Consider the following 21,102-nt stretch of genomic DNA (forward strand, 5'->3'; position numbering starts at 1 on the left):
AAACACAGTCGCTTCTAAAATCTCTGCCTCATCTAAATATAAAACACTCTGCAGTCTAGAGTACTTAAACTATTCCAGTATCTTCACACAATCTATTAAAAGAATTTTGTGTCAATTTTACTTGCTACAAATTATTTGCCGAGGCATAAATGTTAACTAATTTTTTTAAAAAGTAGACAGAGCAGGGAGAATGCCTACTCTGGAGAAATTTTTCACCTCTCAACTCCCTTCAGGTTGGCATTCTTAGAAGATGGACCGGCCATGTTTTGCCAAGCCCTTCCTGGTCTAGCCGATTGTCAGTCTGTACTGTACCATAATGGACCAGCCTCTTATTTCTAGGCCACTGTGCAAGGAGTCCAGACATTGAAATCATATGAATGGTGGCAGCTGTAGCCTAGTGAATCTGGCATCCATACCTTCACTGACCGCTTCAGGTCTATACATTACATTTTATTTTTGTGCAGCTTTGCTTCTAAAGACGAGCCATGTTTACGCTGAAAATCTACCACTGATAAGAATAAGTTTTTGGACATAAAGGCCAAGATTGTCTCATTAACATGACTTCCAGCATAGCACTTTCTATCATTTGCAAAGCCACAAACAGAAAGCTGCCTCTTAAAATGTTAAGAGACTTCAGTTACAAGGCTGATTTAAGTTTATGAAATACAGTTTAAAATGCCCATGGATGTGCCTGTCTTGATCTCCTTAAGAATGCCTCTCCCTCAGGCTGTGAGCTTCTGACTCAGTTTCTGCAATGCATTCCAGATGGGTGAGAGTCAAATGATTTTTTTTTTCCATTACCTTCAGTGCTTTGGCCATACTAGCAAACCAGTGAACATAGTGGCTATCTTAGAAATAGCTCACGGTATCTTTAAAGTCATCAGCGAGACCTTGAAGTTACTGTTGTCTTTTGGAACTTAACATTTGAAAATGTCTTTCAAAATAAATTCAAACTTTAAAAATAAGAACAATTTCTTGTGGAGATCCAGAATAGCAGGTTCACGGGTGTGGCTCATGCAGCGCACAACTACTCTTCTTTAAATTTGGTGTGCACACCGTTGCCATTAGGCTATAATAGTTGCTGCTGAATAACCGAAATCCCCCAGAGCCCCTCACCCTGAGAACTGTACATGGGGAATTCCCTCTAGGGGCACTAGAACATGTGATGTTTCACTTCCCCCTTCCATCTGGCCTTTGGGAAAGCTGCTGTGGGAAGGAGCCAGCCAGAGTGTAGCCAGCAGAGCAGCAGCAGCTTAAGCAGGGACTTGCTGCTGCTGCTGCTGAAGTCATTAGAGATTTTTTTTTTTTTTTTTTTTTTTTTTTCAGTTTTGACTGGACAGTCTGTCTCCTGTGCTGACTGGCTGTTTGCACCAACCCATTCCTGCCTCCTCAGTTGCCCTCGCTTCAGCGTCTTTCTGTTTACCTTATCCCCTCACAAATAAAGTTCACCCAGAATAAAAAAATACGGTGCTAACATGAGCTTTATCACTATCTCATTGTTCACTCTGCTTCTATGTTATACCTCTTTCTCTACCTTTTGTCTGTCCTATCTACTTATGCTTTCAGGGCAGGGACTGCATGTTTGTACAGTGCCGAGCGCAATGGGGCCTTGATCTTTGAAGGTTGGTCCCTAGGTGCTACAATAATAAACATGATTAATAACAAATTCAGGCCAACTAGCTTTTATTTGAGTTATTCTGCATTAACCCACACAACTCCTACAGACATTTTTTATTTCCTCTGCAATTCCCTCAGCTGTCCTAGATTCCAAGTCTGTGTGTCATCAAAGAGAATATAAAATTTCCAACCCTGTGCAAATCCAATGTACAAAGAAGATTGCCCTGCCATAGACCCATCCGTAGATCTATCAGTAAACTCAGCGATAAGCCCAGACAGCACTCACTTCTGCTTGTTTCTGGGCAATTGAATTTTTCTCAGTCTGCTAGACATACCTACATTTGTTCTAAATGACCTACTTGTGAGTTTTCATAAGAAAGTTTAACAGCTATAAGTAGGGAGACAGACTTGATGTTTGCCAGCAATATGCGTAAACCTCTGTGATGAAAACACTCAGCTATATTTATCAGCTGTGCAAGTATATCAAGAGGGATAGCAGAACCTTTTGTTAAACATTATACTTAGTAGAGTTGTGGCTTTCATTTTGCCAGACCCATAATCATATATGTGAATAGAGGTGAAAGACGACTTTAAAATAGCCTTCAGAATGAGAAACCGGGCAAGTCTGAAGTTAAAACTTGCGTGGGACAGTCGACTCAGCCCAGTAATGTCGAGGCATTACAGCACGTGGCTTTCTGTCAAAAGCAACCCATAGCATGGGACATTGTGAAGAACAATGTCTGGTTGCACTAATAACAGGTTTTTTGCTACTCACCAGTATGGCATTTTGAGGAGAGTTTTTCAAGCACTGTATTTTTGTTTTGTAGCTAACATACTGCTAGTTAAAGCCTGATCCTGGATAGTATTCAGCAGCTAGGATTTCATCCTCATTGAAGTCAGTAGATACATTGCCATTAACTTGAGTGGGACTAGGACTTCACTATAGGAACTGAAGGTACTCAGCACCATGCAGGATTGGATCCTGAAACAGTGGTTGTGCAAAAAAGCCCTATTGCCACTTATACTACTGTGCCCCCAATGAAAAAACAAAACAAAAAATTGAAAATAGCCATGCAAGGCTTTCCGGTATCTGTCTGATTCAAACTAAGGTTCAGGGTCTAGCATAACAGTTTTGGGGGTTTATAAGCTGCTGTATGCACATGGTAAATATTTTTCAAACCTAGAAGTTATGTCAACTTGAACTGTATACCTAGAAATTTTCAGTTCCTCTTGTCAAACATTTTAATGACTCCAGATGAGATATTTCATTTTATTACAGTGACTAAGGTCATCTGTTATCTAGGGTAAATTGGTTTGCGTTAGACTCATAGTAATTAGAGAAGTAAAGATCAGATTATCAAATTCGTAATGTAAAAATAAACTGTTCATATCTCCATTACAAACTCTTGATAAAGGACTTTAAAATTACCACAACCAACCAACCAACCAAAAAAAACCCCAAACAACGAAGGCATGATTTGAATTTAGTAGGACAGAATCTGAAAATTGGGCCAAAATGTGATGGGATGTTACGTTTTCTGGTTTATAACTTTTACTCTTTAATTGGAGAGGGGATATTCTTGAAAACCAGGATCTCACACATGCCAAGTCTTATCTTCCTTTGGTTTCAGATGGCCAAGGCAGAAAACATAGAAACTCATGCTGTGTGGTGGAAATGCCTGCAGAGCCCTTCCCGTAACAGTATTCCAAATGATTGGGAATAATGCATTTTTACATTTTGGGTTTTTTAATTTACCTTCTGGGTTTTGAAGCCTGAAAGGTGCTCTCAGGTCACATTTTCAGACTTTTTCCTTGCAAACATGAAGGCTAGAAATATATATATATATATATATTTTTTTTTTTTTTGAAAATGAGTGCTAAGTTTCTCATGCATTTACTTGGCTTGCAGCAAGGTGGCTTTAAGAAATAGATCAAATATCATGATACTTGTAATAAAAATCACAAGAGTTGGCAGTAGTGGGCCAACTATACGCAAGTTTCAGCATATTAATCCACTGCAACATCCCTTTGTTACTGTAGCACTCTAATGTGGCAGTTGGCAATTCTGTGGCAGTTTCAGGTAAATATTTGTTTGCCTATGTATTCTAATGTCTCAATAGCCAGTGTGCCACAGATTCTGCATTCTCAACTGGGAAAACTACAAGTTTTGGCACTTGTGTAGAAGCACTTGGAGCATCTGGCACCTACATGTTAATAGAAGGTAATGTGGGATCAGCACATTAGCTGGATGCTTAATCTAAAATGTTCAGTAGGGCTGTAGTTAACATATTAACATTTAACTTGTCCTTTTTAGTTTTCATAATTAATACCCCATTGAGATTTGTGGCGCAGCTCACAATCTTGTGTTAGGCCTTGTCTACGCACAACAGTTCTACCTCTTTAACTATACACCGGTATAGCTAAAGCAATGCCACTCTCCTAGTGTGGACACAGTTATGGTGGTATAAAGGTGACTTAAACCCTTATACCAGTATAGGTTATCTCCATAGAGGAAGAGGAATAAGTGATACTGGTAGGAGACTCCTTTATACCAGTATAACTGGTCTACACTAGAGTGTTGGGTATGGTTTAATTATTTCATGAAAAACAGCACCCCTAACTGAGGTAGTTTTACTGGCACAAAATCAGTATGTAGCTCAGGACTTAGATTTATTATTGCTGTCTCTCTGCAGTCAGAAGAAGACAATTCTGCATCCATTTATACCTGTTCCCTTTTTTTTTCAAGGTTTTCTTCACAACCATGGGGGCTAAATACATGTTTTCTGAAAAAACTAAAACTGAAATTGTTGGAGAGCAAACCTGTGGTATTTCATGGCAAATGCACAGCCAGAGTGTATGTTGGGGTCCTGATCACAATACTCATCCATGTGGCAAAAATGATGTCTTAATAGTTTTGATGTATGTAGTGGATTATTTTGCAGGGCCTGAAGCAAAACTCTCGATCTGAATGTCATAATCAGCCACATCAAAACCTTTGATCCAAACACTCATATAATTGCAGGTTTGAAATCCAAATTGGAATTTTTTTCAAATTGTAGGGTTTATTTTCCTCCAATTTTGGTGTTTGGATTCATTCAGTTAAACAGTTAAAGAGAGAGGCATGAGCTGTGAAATCTGATCTGAACATGGCTTCTGATCTGCGATTTTGGTGGTTCTCTAGTTTTTTGGAGAGTCAATTTTAGGACCCTTAATGAACAATGTCTCTCTTGTTTCATGGATTGTGTGGCCACAGAATGTCAATATTCTGTTGATGGGGAATGTATGGTATTTCCTTGCTTGTATTTATAGTCCAAGAGCTAGAAATGAATGTCTTTACTGTGTTTTCCTAATCAGCTGATCTAAGCAGAATGTGTGAGAAAATGAATGTATTGATTTCTCAGATTATTTAACATGAACCATTGAAAAGATTGACGGAATAATTAACCAATGAAATATCAACTGCATAGTATGAAGTACATCTACGCATACTCCTAAGTCTCCCCTTGCCCTCGGAGCACTTGTACATTAGTGGCAGAGCTAAATCCAAACAATGTTTACAGCCAAGAGTCTACTTTGTATGATAGACTATTACTGTATTTAGCTCTCTGAAATTCCTTGCCTGGTGCTAACTTGTCCTTCACCAAAGAAACTAACTTGCCCTATACTATGTTTCTGAAATTCCTTAAAAATAGAGGGATGCAAAAGTTAGGATAGACAAGCAACAAAAAACACTTCAAAACTGCAGGCCAAGGTAAATAGTAGATTTTGTAATTAGAGATGAGCCTAAACCATAAACCTTGGATCTGAGACTTTGGGATGTTTACGAATCCCAGTTTCTATTTCTATAACCTCTGTGTGTGTGTGTGTGTGTGTGTGTGTGTGTGTGTGTGTGTGTGTGTGTGTGTGTGTGTGTGTGTGTGTGTGTGTGTGTGTGTGTGTGTGTGTGTGTGTCTATCTGCCAAGGTATTTATACCATGCTAATCACTCTGGATCCAAATGTGGAGTCTTAATGCTATCTCTAGTTTTACCATATTTAATTTCTTTATAATGCAAAGTCTAGAAAAGTATACTGGGGAGCCTGAGAAAAGACATTCCATGGCTGGAAAACTATTGCACATTTTAGAAGCAGGGAGCTGGTAACTGGGTGAGAACTTTCCTGGCTTTCCCAATATAAACAAATAAATAACTGGACTGAATTGTAGGAACGTTGCCATCCTTTTGAATTGTAAAAAAAAATATTTATCTTCTTTGTACATGGTGCTTTTTACTAAAGGATCTTAAAGGAACTTAGGTTTTTGGGCCAAACTCTCTGCTGAGGTAAATGGGGATGGTTCCATTGACTTCAAAGTTCCACCCATGTACATCAGTAAAAAATTTGGCCCTGTATGATTGTACATTCTATTTCAGATACTGTAACAAAGATCCATGATGAAATTCAGGGCAAAGAATCCTTAGTTTTGAAGCATGTGATAGGATTTAAAGCTATTTTTTGTATTCTTTAGCATTTGCACAAGCTCAAAATCGTTTTGATGTCAGTAACTGGAGTTTAGCAACTATTTTAAAAAAAAAAATTAAATATTTTTGAGAATAAAATCCAGTGATTCTTTGAGTTGGTATTCAGACTCCCCCTTTTACTTGTTTATTTGTAAACATTTGCCTAAGTTAGTTTTTTATCAAAAGAATGTTTGTGTAAAGCAACAATATCTCAGGTAAACATGTAAATACATTTGCATGAGTATTAACATGGGAAATATGCTCATTACCTTTAGAAAAGATTGTTTTTATTCACTAAAAAAATGGCAAATGTTTCACCAGAAAGTAAATTTGTAAAAAATCGTGATCTGATTTTCAGGTAATTGGTGAGCAGAAAAAGAGACTCTTCATGATTTTAAAAACTTGGATCGTCCAGTGATGATGCAGAAACTGTGCAACATAAGTAACTAATCACAGGATATAAATAGTGAATACTCATAGCAACCAATTCACGCCTCATTTGAAAAAGCACATGACCGAATTAGAGGGGATTCAGAGAAGGGTGATGGGAATGAATCACCAGCATAGGAAAAGCTTTCATATGAAGAGAGAGTGCAAAGATTGGGATTGTTTACCTTAGAAAGGAGGACAGGCTAAAAGTATAAAATATAATGAATGGTCTAGAGAAGGTAGATCTGGAACTTCTGTTCTCCCTGTCATAACACAAACAAAAAAAAAAAAAGATGGCAAATTCAAAACTGATAAAAGTCTAATCACTTGAGTAATTAGACTACAGAACTCCTTACCACAGGAAGTCATTGAGGCCAAGAATTTAACAAGATTCAAAAAGGGATTGGGCATTTTTATGAAAATCAAGAGTTATTAATGATACAGTTTTTGGAGGGATGTTGATTCTCATGGTTCAGGGCTAAAGCCAGTCTTTAACTATTGGAGGATCAGGATGAGACATCAAGTGAAAGGGGCAGATTATCCCACATCTTCTTACTGCAAGGTTCTTACATTTTTCCATGAACCATTTGGTGCTGGCTGCTGTCACAGACAGAATACTGGACTAGATGGATCTCAGGTCTGATCTAGTCTGGCAAATTCCAGTGTTCTTTTGATAAGTCAGTGTGTAACTGATTCCAACAAAAGAAGATTAAAATGGTTTGTTAGACTAACATCAGTGTCTGCTGTCTTGAGGACTTGGAGTTCAAGGATTGGTCTGTCTTTGAGTTCCTGGGTTGGCAAGAGATGGGAGTGTGGCCCAGCAATGGCTCCCAGCTTGAGGAGAAAGCAGTTCATCACAGTTGTAGGCTGCGGATCCAGAGCTCCCAGCTTCAGCAGGCAGAGTGGGGTAGGGGAGGGGGATGGACAACTTGCCCCACTGCTCTCATCGCCGCCGCCCGCCCCCCCTCCCCCCGTCAGCCCCATTTTGTCATACATAGTTATTTTAAGTAAAAATTAGGGAAAGGTCATGGCTTCCCTGAATATTTGTTTATTGTCCATGACCTCTCCCTGACTTTTATTAAAAATAATCATGACACATTCTTAACCTTAACCATGGGATTTTTAACATCCCACAGTAGTACACAAGAACCCTCCAAAATGTTTTTGTGTGGTGTCCAGATAAATCTTCATGCCCTGGGGATAGAGTGAAAGGACATTAGCGTCTCACTTTGCAAAGCAGCTTTTTAGTGACTCGGAAACAATGATAGCAGGGCTCAAACGCAGGCTAGATGGAGTAGATGTTCTGCACTAAGAAGTATTCTGCGGGAAATGCTCCTGCTGAAGAAGCATGTTCTATGCGTTGTCATGAACATGTAGGTTTGGGAGAAGGGAAGGAGATGTCATAAATCAATATTGTTTGCTAGTTCTATTTTAACACTGATCCTTCCAGTGAGCTAATCTGCAGTCTTGGGAAGTTTCTTGCCATTAGTCTGCCCACGTACCTCTTCTTTCTTTAATAGTTTCTTCATGTCATATCTGAGCTGCACTTAACTTTTCCTAAACATGCATCTTTTTCTTTTTCTCTGCATCTTTCACTTCCTCTTGTTGTATGATCAGGTCTGCTCTGAGCACTTCTTTTGGTGTGTCTGGGATGACTACTTCTATGCAGTTATAACCTCTTTCATTCAGACTAACAATCTGGTTACAATTTACCTGTCCCAATACTATGATTTGAGCCTGCTACCCACATGTGTAATTTTCCTTTACTTGTTTCTCTTTGAAAAATTCACTCACTGTTAAAATCAGGTCAAATTTAATTCCTGTTCCTCAATCTGCACTTACATTGTATACAGAATGAAAATACTCTTAATTACCTGATCCAGAGATTGATAGGTAAGGTGACTTTTTTCCTGTGCTGGCAGAAGGTGTTACAAATTGCAATTTGGTTCTAGCTACAGTACATATTGTAGTATAAGGCAAATGTCTTCGATCATCGTTTTCATCACCTATTTGTTTACTTGCCTAAGGCACAGATTCTAACACACTGCTCAAAAAAGGTCTTGAGATAAATTTGGATCATAGGCAGTTTATTTTCTGTCCTGTATTAAGATATATTTCCAACTTGTTTCCATTAAATTACTGCCTTGCCAACATTTATTTTATTTAACTTTAAAGCTTATTTATTCTCCTTCCTTGAGCACCAGAGTAATGTTCTGAATACAGTTATACTGTGTGTTTTCAGGGCTGGAACTCCTGATGGCTCAACAGATTTGAAGCTAAGCCTTTTTTATAGAACTACTAAAAATACCCAAAGTAATTTTATAAAAAATAAATTACTTGTTAATTGTTTTGCTTCTGCACCTTTCACCTTTTTTCTGCCACCCTCTAAAAAACAACCAACCAACCACATGGACTTTCTTTAAGAAGTTAATAGTAAATTTAAAAATAAATACAACCATGAGACTTTTTGGACTTAGAAGATGTGGAATGGACAATAAAGTGCCTCTCCAGGGAAAGGGTAGTGGTAGTGTCCTTTCTTTGCTCTTTACATTGCCTTTAATAAACCAACATTTCATGTGTTTAATTATTTGCAGAGGTGCGGTGTCATGCAGGGAGCAAAACATAATTAACCAGTTTGATCCTGTTTAACTATACAACAAGCTATTAGCTTTGTAGCCTTTAGAACATCCTATGGGAAATTATTCAGCTGACTCTAGATATTTTGTGTTCCAAACAAGTGTGTTGATAATTGAAATGTATTGTACAAAGATTTCTTTGTAAAGTATGGGTTTTTTGCTTGTTTTGGCTCTCTAGAGAGAGCACAAATAAACATAAATGTGTCTGAGGTGACATTTCTTTTCATGAAATACAGCCTCACCTAGCAATGCTGATGGTTAAGGATGTGTTGTTTTTCCGCATTTAAAAAAAAAAAAAATCCCATAGCATCATCTTAGTGGATTTTGTAACTTGATAGAATTAATTTGCTCTAGGTTGAAATTTGGCGTATTGATTCTTTGCATGGAATAGCTTCTCCTTTCACCCACCCCTTTACAAAATATAAATATTGATTTTTTTGGTGGATTTTTTTGAGATAGGCTGTTAAGAGAATAACCTCTTTACTAGCTATTCTTTCCCCTCTCCACCCCCCCCCCCCCCCAGTTGTTTCCTCTGGCTAAGAAACAAATATAACAAAGATTGGTAATTACTGCGTACCACATTTCCAGTCTTAAAATGCATCAGAAAGGAATGTGGGAACTGGCTAACCAAGACATGCATCTTATATCACAATAAATGACAGTAATGCTTAGTACTTACCTGATCCTTTATTAGGATTTTGTACTCCTAGTCCTTCTCAGAACATGTATATAATGATTAAGACAGGTCACATAGAGAGAGCAATCTAGATTGGTAAATTGGTGCAAACAAATGTTTCAATAAAGCCAAATGCAAGGTTACACCTCTAGGGACAAAGCATATAGGTCATACTTATGGGATAGGGGACTCTGTCCTTGTATGTAGTGTCTCTGAAAAGGAGAAGGTCATGGTGGATAACCAACTGAACATGACCTCCCAATTCAATCTTGTGATTAAGAGGGTAAACATGATTCTTGGGTATATAAGCAAGGGAACAGAGAGTTGGAACAGGAGTGGGGAGGTTAGTATTATTTTTGTCTGCAGCGTTAGTGAGACCGTTACTGAAATGCTGTGTTGTGTCCACACTTCAAAAAGGATGTTGAAAAATTGGGAAGTGCTCAGAGAAGAGGCATAGGAATAATTTGAGAACTGGAAAATCTGCCTTATAATGGGAGACTGAAGAAGATTGATAGACTTCTTTTTAATAAGATAACTATAACGTGTAACTTGATTATATTTTGCAAGTAACTGCTTAGAGAGAAGATGTTTCATAGAGGAGGGCTCTTTAATTTAATAGACAAAGGCATACGAGCTATTGTCTGTTTTTTATATTGTCTTCATCGCTGTAGTATCCGTGCACCTTTCAGAAGTATGTTAAGCATTGTGACTAACACTTGTTATGTGTGAAACTCTTGATTTTCTTTCTTCTCTCTCTTTTTTCTCTCCAGTGGGAATGTTGTAGTGTCCTAAATTATTATTAGATCTTCTTTTCATGAGAATTAATAAAATAATTCTGATTGATGTACTTTGTATTGACCAGAAGAAGACAGAGCTGATAGCTATAACTAATTGGATAATTTTTATATGCATATTTTTCACCAAATGTAAGTAAGCTGGTGCTGACAGGAAATACGGAATTGGAGATTTTACTCAAAATAAATCTGGACATTGATAGATTCCTGAAGAAAATTTACAAATAGAGCGTGCTTATAAATATTTCTCTTGATGCAAGTCAGAATGTATTGAAATAAACATGCCTTTAATCCCACCTATCCTTGGCTCTTTTCAGTTTTGCCTGAAGTTGAAAAAGCACAGTTATGAATATTTTTAAAGGTAATTTTATAGCACTTTGTGCTGTTTGCTGTGCAGAAGAGAGAACAATCTTCTTGTCTAGATTTTAATAAGGTTCTTTAGGGCACCTTCTTTATTTCAGTCAGGGGTGATTGAACTCTCTAAACATAATGGATACCAACTTTTGTGTTAATGGGAGAAGAATTTGGCCCTGGGTTTATATAGGAGGGAATTAATCATTTTTATACATATAGGAACTGCAGACACGAGTATGAAATTGCAAAAGACCATGAGAGCAAAGTAGTAGTCATGCATAGAGTTCTTCGATGCACTGAAAGAACTTAATGACTTTTCTTTAAACCTGAAGGATGTTTTAACTTCTCAGAGCTCAAAAGAAGGCAACATGTGCCTCTCTACATTCTGGCAGGTTTTGAAGCTTTCTCTTTCAGTGAAAGCAAGACTTCAGACGCTGCTGGTTTTCTTTGAACAGTTAGGCAATAGGCTCCAGCCATATGGTTTCTGATTTATCTGATGAGAATGAATTCCCAAGGGTTTTCTGTCTAAATTCCTTCTGGCCTTGGATACCTCCACTACATTTGTTTCAAATTGCATATAGAGAACTTTTTGAGTGCCCCTAACATATCAGTATGTGGGCCCTCCACGTATTATCTCTGCCCCAATGAGGAGCTGTTTCTTTGTAAGAGTATGGAGCTCAGACTTGGACTAAAGAAGACTGGTAGACATTGACCTTTCTTCAATTAACCACATCGCTTAGTGCAGACTTCAATCATCTAAACGTTTCGGCCATAGTTTTGCAAAAGTCAACTAATTTTGGATGCTAATAATTTTGAGACAGTTGAAGCGTTCTTTTCAAAGGGGCTGAGCACCAAAATCTGCCATTGACTTCAGAATATGTGCCTCCAAAAGCAACGGCACCCAAACTAGAGCACGCTTTTGGAAATGTTGCCACTGTAGATGCATTTTTGAGCTAGAATAGATAGTCTCTGGGAGAGAAAGTTATGTATAATTTTGAATATATGTAAAATGTTTAAGCACTTCTTTTTGGTTTGGCATCTTCGTTGAGGATCCTGAAATCCTCCTTCAGGCAAATCTCCAGTTGAAGCTGATGTGAGCTTTATGTGAATGAGTACTGCAGCATAAGCTCCAGGATGCTGAATATTTTGGCTTTCCTTAGGTTTTCTTGCAAAGCAGTGTTTTCTTTTCTCTGTGGTTTGTCTTTCATTTTCTCTTTTAAGTGGTTTGGAATACATCTGCACTGGTGAGGTAGCCAGAAGGGTTTGTGGTGGTGGTGGAGGGAACTAGCAGAAAGGATATTTAACAAGAAAGACAAAATAACTCCTTATATGTAACAGCCAGACACATTCTGGGAATGTCAGCAACTGATGAGTCATTCTAATTGATGATAGAAATAATTGTAGTTTGAACTGGTGTGTGTGCGCGCGTGCACACACAGAGTACGGTTGTATCAGGGATGAATTCCATGTCTCTCTTTGTCTGTATGCAAACGTCTGTTTCTCTCACCTTCTGTGTTATACATTTGGACCCATCTGTTCTTTCTTGATGTTTTCCCCTTTCCTCTCTCCTTATCTTTGTGAATAAGAGAAAATGATTTATTCTGTTTGTCCTGGTGTTCTATATTAGCTATGGGTGATTGTGTGGACAACCTCTTTAGTTAATAAAAGATTTCCAAGGGCATTGACTGCTTCACAACTCCGTGGGATTGTTCAAATTGTTTTTTCCATCAGTGTTACCTGACTGTCTAGCTTGTTCTAGGGTTTGGTAGGGTTTTACCTCCTTTAGAATAAAGTAAATTTAAAAAAAGAAACTATTCTATTCATCAACAAGTATCATTTTTTCATATGCAGCCTTGTTAGATGCCACACAGTCTGTTTCAGAAGTCAGCAATTCATCCTTTTGGTGTCTCATTATTATTGTCCTTCCTCTTATTTTATTTGTGTTAGCAACATCTAACATATCAGATGATTCATTTAATATGTACAAGGCAAGTGTGGCTACTATTTTGGTACATAAAATGATTTGGAATGCCTGTCCCAAAAATGCATGTCCTGTATTCCCCGTTCCTTCTGCTTTATGATGTCCCCCCTTCTTTTCCTCTCTCTATGGTGCATTGTCTTTTCTTGCCTTGTTTTTTGTCTGTTGTAAATTTCTTGGAGCACAGAGTCTTCCTCTTCCTTCCTGTCATTTGAATGCCATACATATAGCATTGGTGCTATGTAAATAATAATAAAAACAACTGTTTCTGGAGCACGGGAAGAACACTTCCACTATTCTTGTTATCTCAGTGGTTTCACTTCCTTGAACGCAGATGATGCACTGTCTGGGAGGGATGGGTGAGGGGGAATGACCAGCTCATTATGTTCAAATCAAGCTATGTTGGTTTTAAATTACCACTTCATAGAGCCGAATAGTTAGGGAAACAAGATCTTGCTATATAGTCTCCAACGGTCCTTTACCTCTCAATTTCCTAGCCTCTGGCCTGCTCAGTTTGACAGCAGATGTTCTCTGAGAGGTGACCAGCGGATGTTTGGAGAAGTCTTTTGGGTTACAAAAGGCAGTGATATTTCCTTTTTTTGCTTCACTGGACTTTATTTTTTTAACATTTGCCACTGCTCCTACCCCCCAGGGCAACTCCTCTTGTAGGAGCTCTACTTTACACTGGCTGCCTGTGTTTTAACCACCGTGTTGTCCAACCCTGCTTAGAGCAGGGCTAGATGACACTGGTTAAAACACTAGTGCCCACCTGGGCCCTAGCTACGCTAGTACTTCTCGCTGTTGCCGCTCTTAGTAGAGCTGTATTGATGGTAGCTTTGGTGGGGTCATTTTTAGGAACAATAGCCCAGTACAGACAAAGTCTTTGTTCAGAAGAAAAATGCAGTAAGTGGGCAATGTATTTAGCTGAAAATTGTGAGCTTGTTTTGCCCTGATGAAGCAAAATGGTTCATTTTTCGTATAGTGGTGATGCCTAGATGCCCTAGCCCCATTGTTTGCTAAGCACCGTACAAACATGTGACAGACAGTCCCTGCCCCAAAGATCTTACATTCTAAGCATAAGGCAAGGAACAGATATTGGGGGGAGCACAAAGTAACAATGAGATTATTCTGCTCCTTATCAAAGCTATGGGCAGCATCTTATCTGTCTTATTTAGTTCCTCCCACTATGAAGGTCTTTATAGGAGTCCTGTTCCTGAGCTATGCTGAGGGCTTTTTATTCCCATTAAAACAAATGGCAGATCAGGGTCCGCCTCACTTTGCAGTATAAGGCCCTTGGTCCACAGTGCAACAGGGAACCAGCATTTTGTCTAGAGCGGAAGAAGTTCTGAGGTTTCTCTTTAAGCTCTCTGCCATGGAGGACTTGAGATAAATCTAAAGATGACCATTCACGTTCTCTATTCATGAAGATTCTTATGCTATATCTGGGAAGAGAAGGGCAAGAGGTCCTTAATTGTCTAAGCAAACTTCAAAGGAAGAGGAGACCACCCCCCTAATCAAACATATAGGCAGCTGACCCATAGATATTTTAAGGAAGATTTACTGTATATTATGGCAGGAAATATATTGTTTGATCTTTATTGCTTACCTACGTTATGCCAAAAACCTGAAGCTACTTCTAGAAAGCTACAATCTTTGTTTTGGTTATTCCTTTTTGTATTCAGCTCATCCACATGTTACTTTTTCCGTTTCAAAAATTACTGCAGCTTCTGTAACTTCGGTAACTACATAATAAAACACACATGTCGTTATGTCAAGCTATGTCTCCACTAGAGACCTTATAGCACTGCCCTGCTGTAAGGTCTCCTGTGTAGCCACTCTATGCCAATGGGAGAGAGCTCTCCTGCCGGCATAATTAAACCACCCCCAACGAGTGGCGGTACCCATGTTGGAGGGAGACTGTCTCCTGCCAACATAGCACCCTCCAATTTTGTCGGTGAAATTTACGTCACTCGGGGGCATGTTTTTTTCACACCCTTGGCCAACAAAAGTGCTAGTGTAGACAAAGCCTAAGTTCAGTAGTCTTTATTCCATCATTCAAAATGTATCCTTAAAATTCAGATCCTCTTCTTGCTGATTTGCTGCAAGAAAAGCTTTGATGTAAAAGATAAGATGCTCATTAGCCTTCTTTAGTGTAACATTTCAGCAGAGATAGCTGGCGGTCTGCAGTAAAAGTTACCTAGCAGGTGGTTTCTACCAAGAAAATGACAATTGTGTAGGGAAACTTCAGAATATTTTTGCTTTTTAGGGATCTACGTTCTATAATTTACACCAAAGATTAGATGGATAGCTTTCCTTATTGCTTATATTGGAGCTGAATATTGCCAATGATGCTGAAAATAGTTGACCTTTTGAGAAGACGATGTGGCAGGGCATGCAAAAGGTTAGTGATTTTCCCTGTCTGATTTTTGTTTAGCCTTGTGCGGTATCTATGTTTATAGTACAAGTGTTCTCTCACACAGACTAATGTGTACCAGATGTAAGCCTCAACATTTTAGAGTATCCCTGTGACTTGCATCTTCATTATGCAAGAATAGAAACTACAGTGCATCTCTGATTTCCATGGCTCTGATTCAGCAAAGAACTAAAGCACATGCTTAACTTTAAGCATGCAAATACAATGCCTTTGATGGAACTACTGACGTGTTTAAAGTTAAGCACATGCTTAAGTATACTTCTGCGTGTAAGTACAGTGCATGTGTGTAAACTCCCTTTCAACAGGGTGACTTGCTTGGTTAAGACAACTGCATTTTTTAAAAGGTGAACATGGTGCTTATGAGGGGATCCAGATTGGCAGTCCTGGAGAGTCCAGTCTTCCAGCCACAAAAGATATGTCTATGCTGCTGCTGGAGGTGTTACCTGTGGGTACCAGTGGATAAGAAGCTGGATATGAGTCAGCAGTGTGCCCTGGTTGTCAAGAAGGCTAATAGCATATTGGGCTGCATTAGTAGGAGCATTGCCAGCAGATCGCGGGAAGTGATTATTCCCCTCTATTCGGCATTGGTGATGTCGCATTTAGAGTATTGTGTCCAGTTTTGGGCCCCCCACTACAAAAAGGATGTAGACAAGTTGGAGAGAGTCCAGCAGAGGGCAACAAAAATGATTAGGGGGCTGGAGCACAGGACTTATGAGGAGAGGCTAAGGGAACTGGGCTTGCTTAGTCTGCAAAAGAGAAGGGATTTGGTAGCAGCCTTTAACTACCTGAAAAGGGGTTCCAGGGAGGATGGGGCTAGGCTGTTCTTGGTGGTGGCAGATGACAGAACAAGGAGCAATGGTCTCAAGTTGCAGGGGGGGGAGGTCTAGGTTGGATATTAGGAAAAAGTTTTTCACTAGGAGGGTGGTGAAACACTGGAATGGGTTACCTAGGGAAGTGGTGGAATCTCCATCTTTAGAAGTTTTTAAGATGAGGCTTGACAAAGCCCTGGCTGGGATTATTTAGCTGAGGTTAGTCCTGCTTTGAGCAGGGGGTTGGACTAGATGACCTCTGAGGTCCCTTCCAACTCTATGATTCTATGATGTCCAGCTTAGGTAGCTGTACACGTGCTAGCTCTGACTGAGCTGGTGCACTGAAAATAGGGTAGCAGCAGTGGTAAAGGATAACCACTGGAGGCCAGTCCGTCTGAGACCTTAGCTACATACTCTGGTGGCTAGTTGCGCAGCTGTGGTTCCTCTGCCTATGTGTGGCACACTAGCTCGATCAAAGCTAGCATGTGTGCATCTACCCAAGCTGGACATTATACCTCCAGTTCTACTGAAGTCGTACCCAGAGGTAAGGTATGGGAAACAGCAGCTCAAACTTTCGCACACCGGTGTGATACAGACTTGGCTTGAAATGGGACCAGCCCTAAGGGCAAGATGGTGGTTCAGTTTTCGTGGTCATTCAGTCTTTGGCCTCTCGTCTGAGACTGTCAGCCAGAGTAACAACCATGGTGGTGGTTTTCACGATGTGGCATGTGTACGATAGAAACTGAACTGTCATCACTACCTCATTTGACATAGGACTGTGAACGGCTTTCAGACATTAGTAACTTCCTGTCTCTGCTGGTCTGGGCTGGGATTTAAGCTTTGACATAGAGGTGGAAGGCTCCTTATTGCATTACTGGCCCCTTGTCAATCCAGTCACCCAGCAACTTCACTGTTACCCATATATGTGCTTCAGAGTACCCATCTGCCTCTCACCAGATTTTCAATCTTGGAAATTAGGTGGTTAGAAAAAGGGAGGAGGAGGAGATATAAGGAAGGGAAGAGGATGGTTTACACTGTGTTGACTCAGTAGTCTGAAATCTTAGGGTCTTATTGGAAGTATTGTTCCGCTAAGAGTCCTAATAACAGTGGTAGCCCAAATTTTTCCTTTTACCATCTTCAGGTGTCCTACTGATTTTGCAGTTAAGGCTAGGGTGACCAGATAGCAAGTGTGAAAAATCGGGACAGGAGTTTGGGGGGGGGGGTAATAGGCACCTATATAAATAAAAGCCCTAAATATCGGGATTGTTCCTATAAAATCAGGACACCTGGCCACCCTAGTTAACGCAATGTACTGGGAATTAGATCTGGGTTTAATCTCAGTAATTCCATAGACTTCTTGTGTGACCTTGGGCAAAACACTGAAAAGGCTTCCATTGACTTCAGTGGACTTTGCATCAGGCCTTTAATCTGTTTGTCAGTTCTCCATTTGTAAAAATGTGGATAAAATACTTTTCTACCTCATAAAAGGTTGTTGCAAGGATAAATCATTGTTTGTGAGGTGCTCGGATACCATGGTGAGATCATCCATATATGTACCTGGATAGATGAGAATGCTGAGTATATGCTTGTGTTGATTTCTATACAATTTCAGTGTAATAGTAGCACAATAATTCATTGAACAAGAGTTTGTGGCCTAATGCCCTAAAACTTCGGTGAAGGCAAAGGAGCCACACGTTCTTCCGTGGGTGTAATAAGCAAATGTTAGGAAGCTCTGAGATAGCAATCATTTTGGCTCGGATTTTATGTTGGCTACAAGGATCTTTTTACATAAGCAGTAAATATTGTCTGCTTTGTATAGAGATATAAAATCTCCTGCACAGGTGCAGGATGTTTTTTGACTTGTATGTTTGTTGCTTGCTTGTTTGTTTTTGTTGCTTTCTAGTAAGCTACGCCAACTTGTCTCTGAACTTCATGGAGCATTAGACTTAAAATGAATTAGGCAAGCTGATTAATTAGGCAAAATTCAGTAGCTGTAAATACTTTGGGGCGAGGGGTGAATTCTTCCCTTCACTTAGTTTAAAGTAAGAGCCATAGAGACCTGAACTCTGGCGGACGAGCTACTCCTAAGATTGCTGCCATTTGTGCATTTGACTTTGGCCCCTGTTGATATCTGCTAAACTGGGATAATCCCCGGTTGCCTCAGCTAGACAGAGTAGTGAGAGACTGTAGCTGATCTTGCTGTTCATTCTGTTCTGGGCCTACTCTGAAGCAGTCAGTTGAAATTGGTGCAACGGAAGGCATCTTTAAAAGCCTCTTTATGTTGTTTTTGTTTTTGTTTTTTTTTTTTTTTTTTTTTTTTTTTTTTGGAAAGTTGAATGTTCTCATGAGCTAAGGGATAACAGGAAATAAGAATGAGTTGTTGCAGCTGGAAAAGTGGGTGTGATTCAACTAAGAAATCCATTTTGAGGACCAAAACTTAAAAATACTGCTTCCTTCTTTAAATCACCCATTTAAATTCCAAAACTCCCAGCTCATCATCTTGGGAAGTGTGTCCAGCAGATTAGCTTTTCCAAACTCTACTTGAAATGTGTCTCTGCAAAACAATCCTGCTTTTAGAAATTGAGGAATAAAGAGGGATTTTAATGTTCTGGGTTTAGATTAATTGTGGTGTAACTCCATTGTCTTCACTGCAGTTGTCCTAGGGGACAATTTGGTTCACACACTGCTAACTGTTGTTAAAAGATAACTAGAAGCACTCTCCTTAAGTGCAAGAAACTATTTTGTATTTTCATTTGCTAATTTATTTTATTTGGTATTTGTGAAGAACAATGGCATTTTTTATTTTGCCCTCATTTGTCATCTTGTTTCTCTGGATCCAGTCACAATAAGGCAAGTGATATATATTTAGAAACTTTTAGAGAAGTTCTAAAATTACACATGGTCTGTTTTTCCTCGGTCTCTATTGAAGTAATGCACAGAACACTAGACCCCTCCTTACCTGAACTCCTGTTCCTGAAACCTGGATTATCTGAAATTGGGTTCTTTCCCCCAGGTGCACCATTGATATAGAACAGTGCCCTGTTATCCAAAGTAGTTGTTTTTCCTTTCTCATCCCGTGAGAGACTCTTTGATTCATGAGGGCCCTCAGAAGAGAAGTGGGGCCATAGGGAGCTATAAAGCAGACACTCAGACTATTGCCGCAATTGAAGCTTCATCCTCAGTTTACCTCCCTTCTGGCAAATTTCAGTTGGCTGTCAGTGTGCGGTTTCTGCAGTGTGAATTGTCTGAAGCTTCACATGCCACTGCTGGTGGGAATTAGAGGACAACCAATGTTTTATGAAACAGGCAGTAAGCACGTACGAACATGACTAAAATGAGAGGACACTGAGTGATGCTGTGATGATTGGACTTACAAATGTACCGTAATTGTAAGCTCAATTGTTTAAAAAAAAAAAAAAAAAAAATATATATATATATATATATATATATATATATATATATATATGAAAGGTCATGAGATGTTGCAATAAGCTATAAAAATAAATGTTGGCAGAAAGTAGTAATAATGAATGTCATTAAAAGGTATGAAAGCGAGACCAAAACACTGAATTAGTCTAAACAAAGAGGCCTACTAATATAACTCAAAAGACTGAAATGCTTAGTAGTAGTAAAAAATGTGGAACCAAAAATTAATGAACCAGAATTGTTATGTCAGATATTAGGCCTAATTGGTGGACAAAATAGTGACAGGGGAGCTATTCCACCCACCACTCCCTTTTTGGGTCCTTAAAAATGGACTTTTTTCAGTGGGGAGGAGAATAAGAACAGACAGAGGCTACTGGAGCAACTTTGCCATCATGACTGCTTCCCCCCCCATGACTGCTTGGACCCCGGCCTTTGTCATCCTGAGCCCAAGAGATGTCCTGACCTGAGTGGGCCAGAGAGAAGGATCCAGATGGCACCACCAACCCTACCAGTTCCATCTGAATCCCAAAGATCACCTGAAATAAAATGGGATTGGACTTTAACAGCAGCAGCATCAACAGCAGCTCGAGCCCATTTCAACTAATTTCTTCTTTCTTCCTCAAAAGGACAGTTGTTACCATCTTTAATACCATCTTAAGAGGCTGTCAGACAAGGGGAGTGAGGGGGACTTCTGAAAACTCTCTCCAACTAAAATGAAAGGGAACAATGGGTGTTACTAAATACAAGAAAGACTGACTTGATGCCTTTAATTGAAGAGGCTTTAATTGTTTTCCTTCTCTGTATCTTTAATAAAAAATTACAAGGATTTTTAATGGTTGTTTGCCATAGGACTAACTGTTTACCAAACCCCAGAACTTGTTATATACTGTTTAATGTTGGACAATTACTGGGTTATGTGAACACTTTTGGCCCGTGTATTCCATCTGAATTAGTACAACAGTGAAATTAATAGCCACTTGCAGACTGATTTGCATAATTGAGACTTTTGACGTATTTGTGTCCATGTAACAGAATTATCATATCATTTCTTGTTAGGATTTAGCAGTGAGTACTCTTGAGAAGCAGGAAGATGATGGGTGATGCAAGTGACATGCTGGCTGCAGCTTTGGAACAGATGGACGGCATTATAGCAGGTAAAACATTATGCTGTTTGTTTGTCCAGTTCAAATCCTCCTTTCATCTCTGCATGGCTGAGTTCCAGTATAAAGAGGATACAAATAGGACTGTTTTTGATGACTCTCTATTAACTACTTGTGAAACTCAAAGGGTGGAAACAGATTTGAAAGAGGATGTCACAAATCCTTGCAAAAACGTAGTGCTGATTCAATTGCAGCTTTTCTTCTCCCTCCCCCATCACTGTACTTCACAAACCCATTGGTGAACTTGATTGGTTCAACTTGAAGGACTGGAATAGTCAAGGATGTTTCAAATGAG

General features: G+C 39.3%; 1 protein-coding gene across 12 annotated transcripts in view; it reads left to right on the top strand.

The window, feature by feature from the left end:
- The window catches only part of PPFIBP1 (PPFIA binding protein 1), a 166,085-nt gene that overhangs the window by 67,914 nt on the left and 77,069 nt on the right, over window positions 1-21,102 (top strand). For all 12 annotated transcript variants that reach the window (XM_067559297.1, XM_067559294.1, XM_067559295.1 and 9 more), the window contains one exon: window positions 20,704-20,801. In XM_067559297.1, the coding sequence (XP_067415398.1) occupies window positions 20,738-20,801 (64 nt within the window). In that variant the 5' untranslated portion in view covers window positions 20,704-20,737. The remainder of the gene's footprint in view (window positions 1-20,703; window positions 20,802-21,102) is intronic.

The sequence above is a fragment of the Emydura macquarii genome, unplaced genomic scaffold (genome assembly GCF_026122565.2).
Source record: "Emydura macquarii macquarii isolate MOO-44397 ecotype Brisbane River unplaced genomic scaffold, CSIRO-AGI_Emac_v2 contig_2205, whole genome shotgun sequence".
Lineage (NCBI taxonomy): Eukaryota > Metazoa > Chordata > Testudines > Chelidae > Emydura > Emydura macquarii.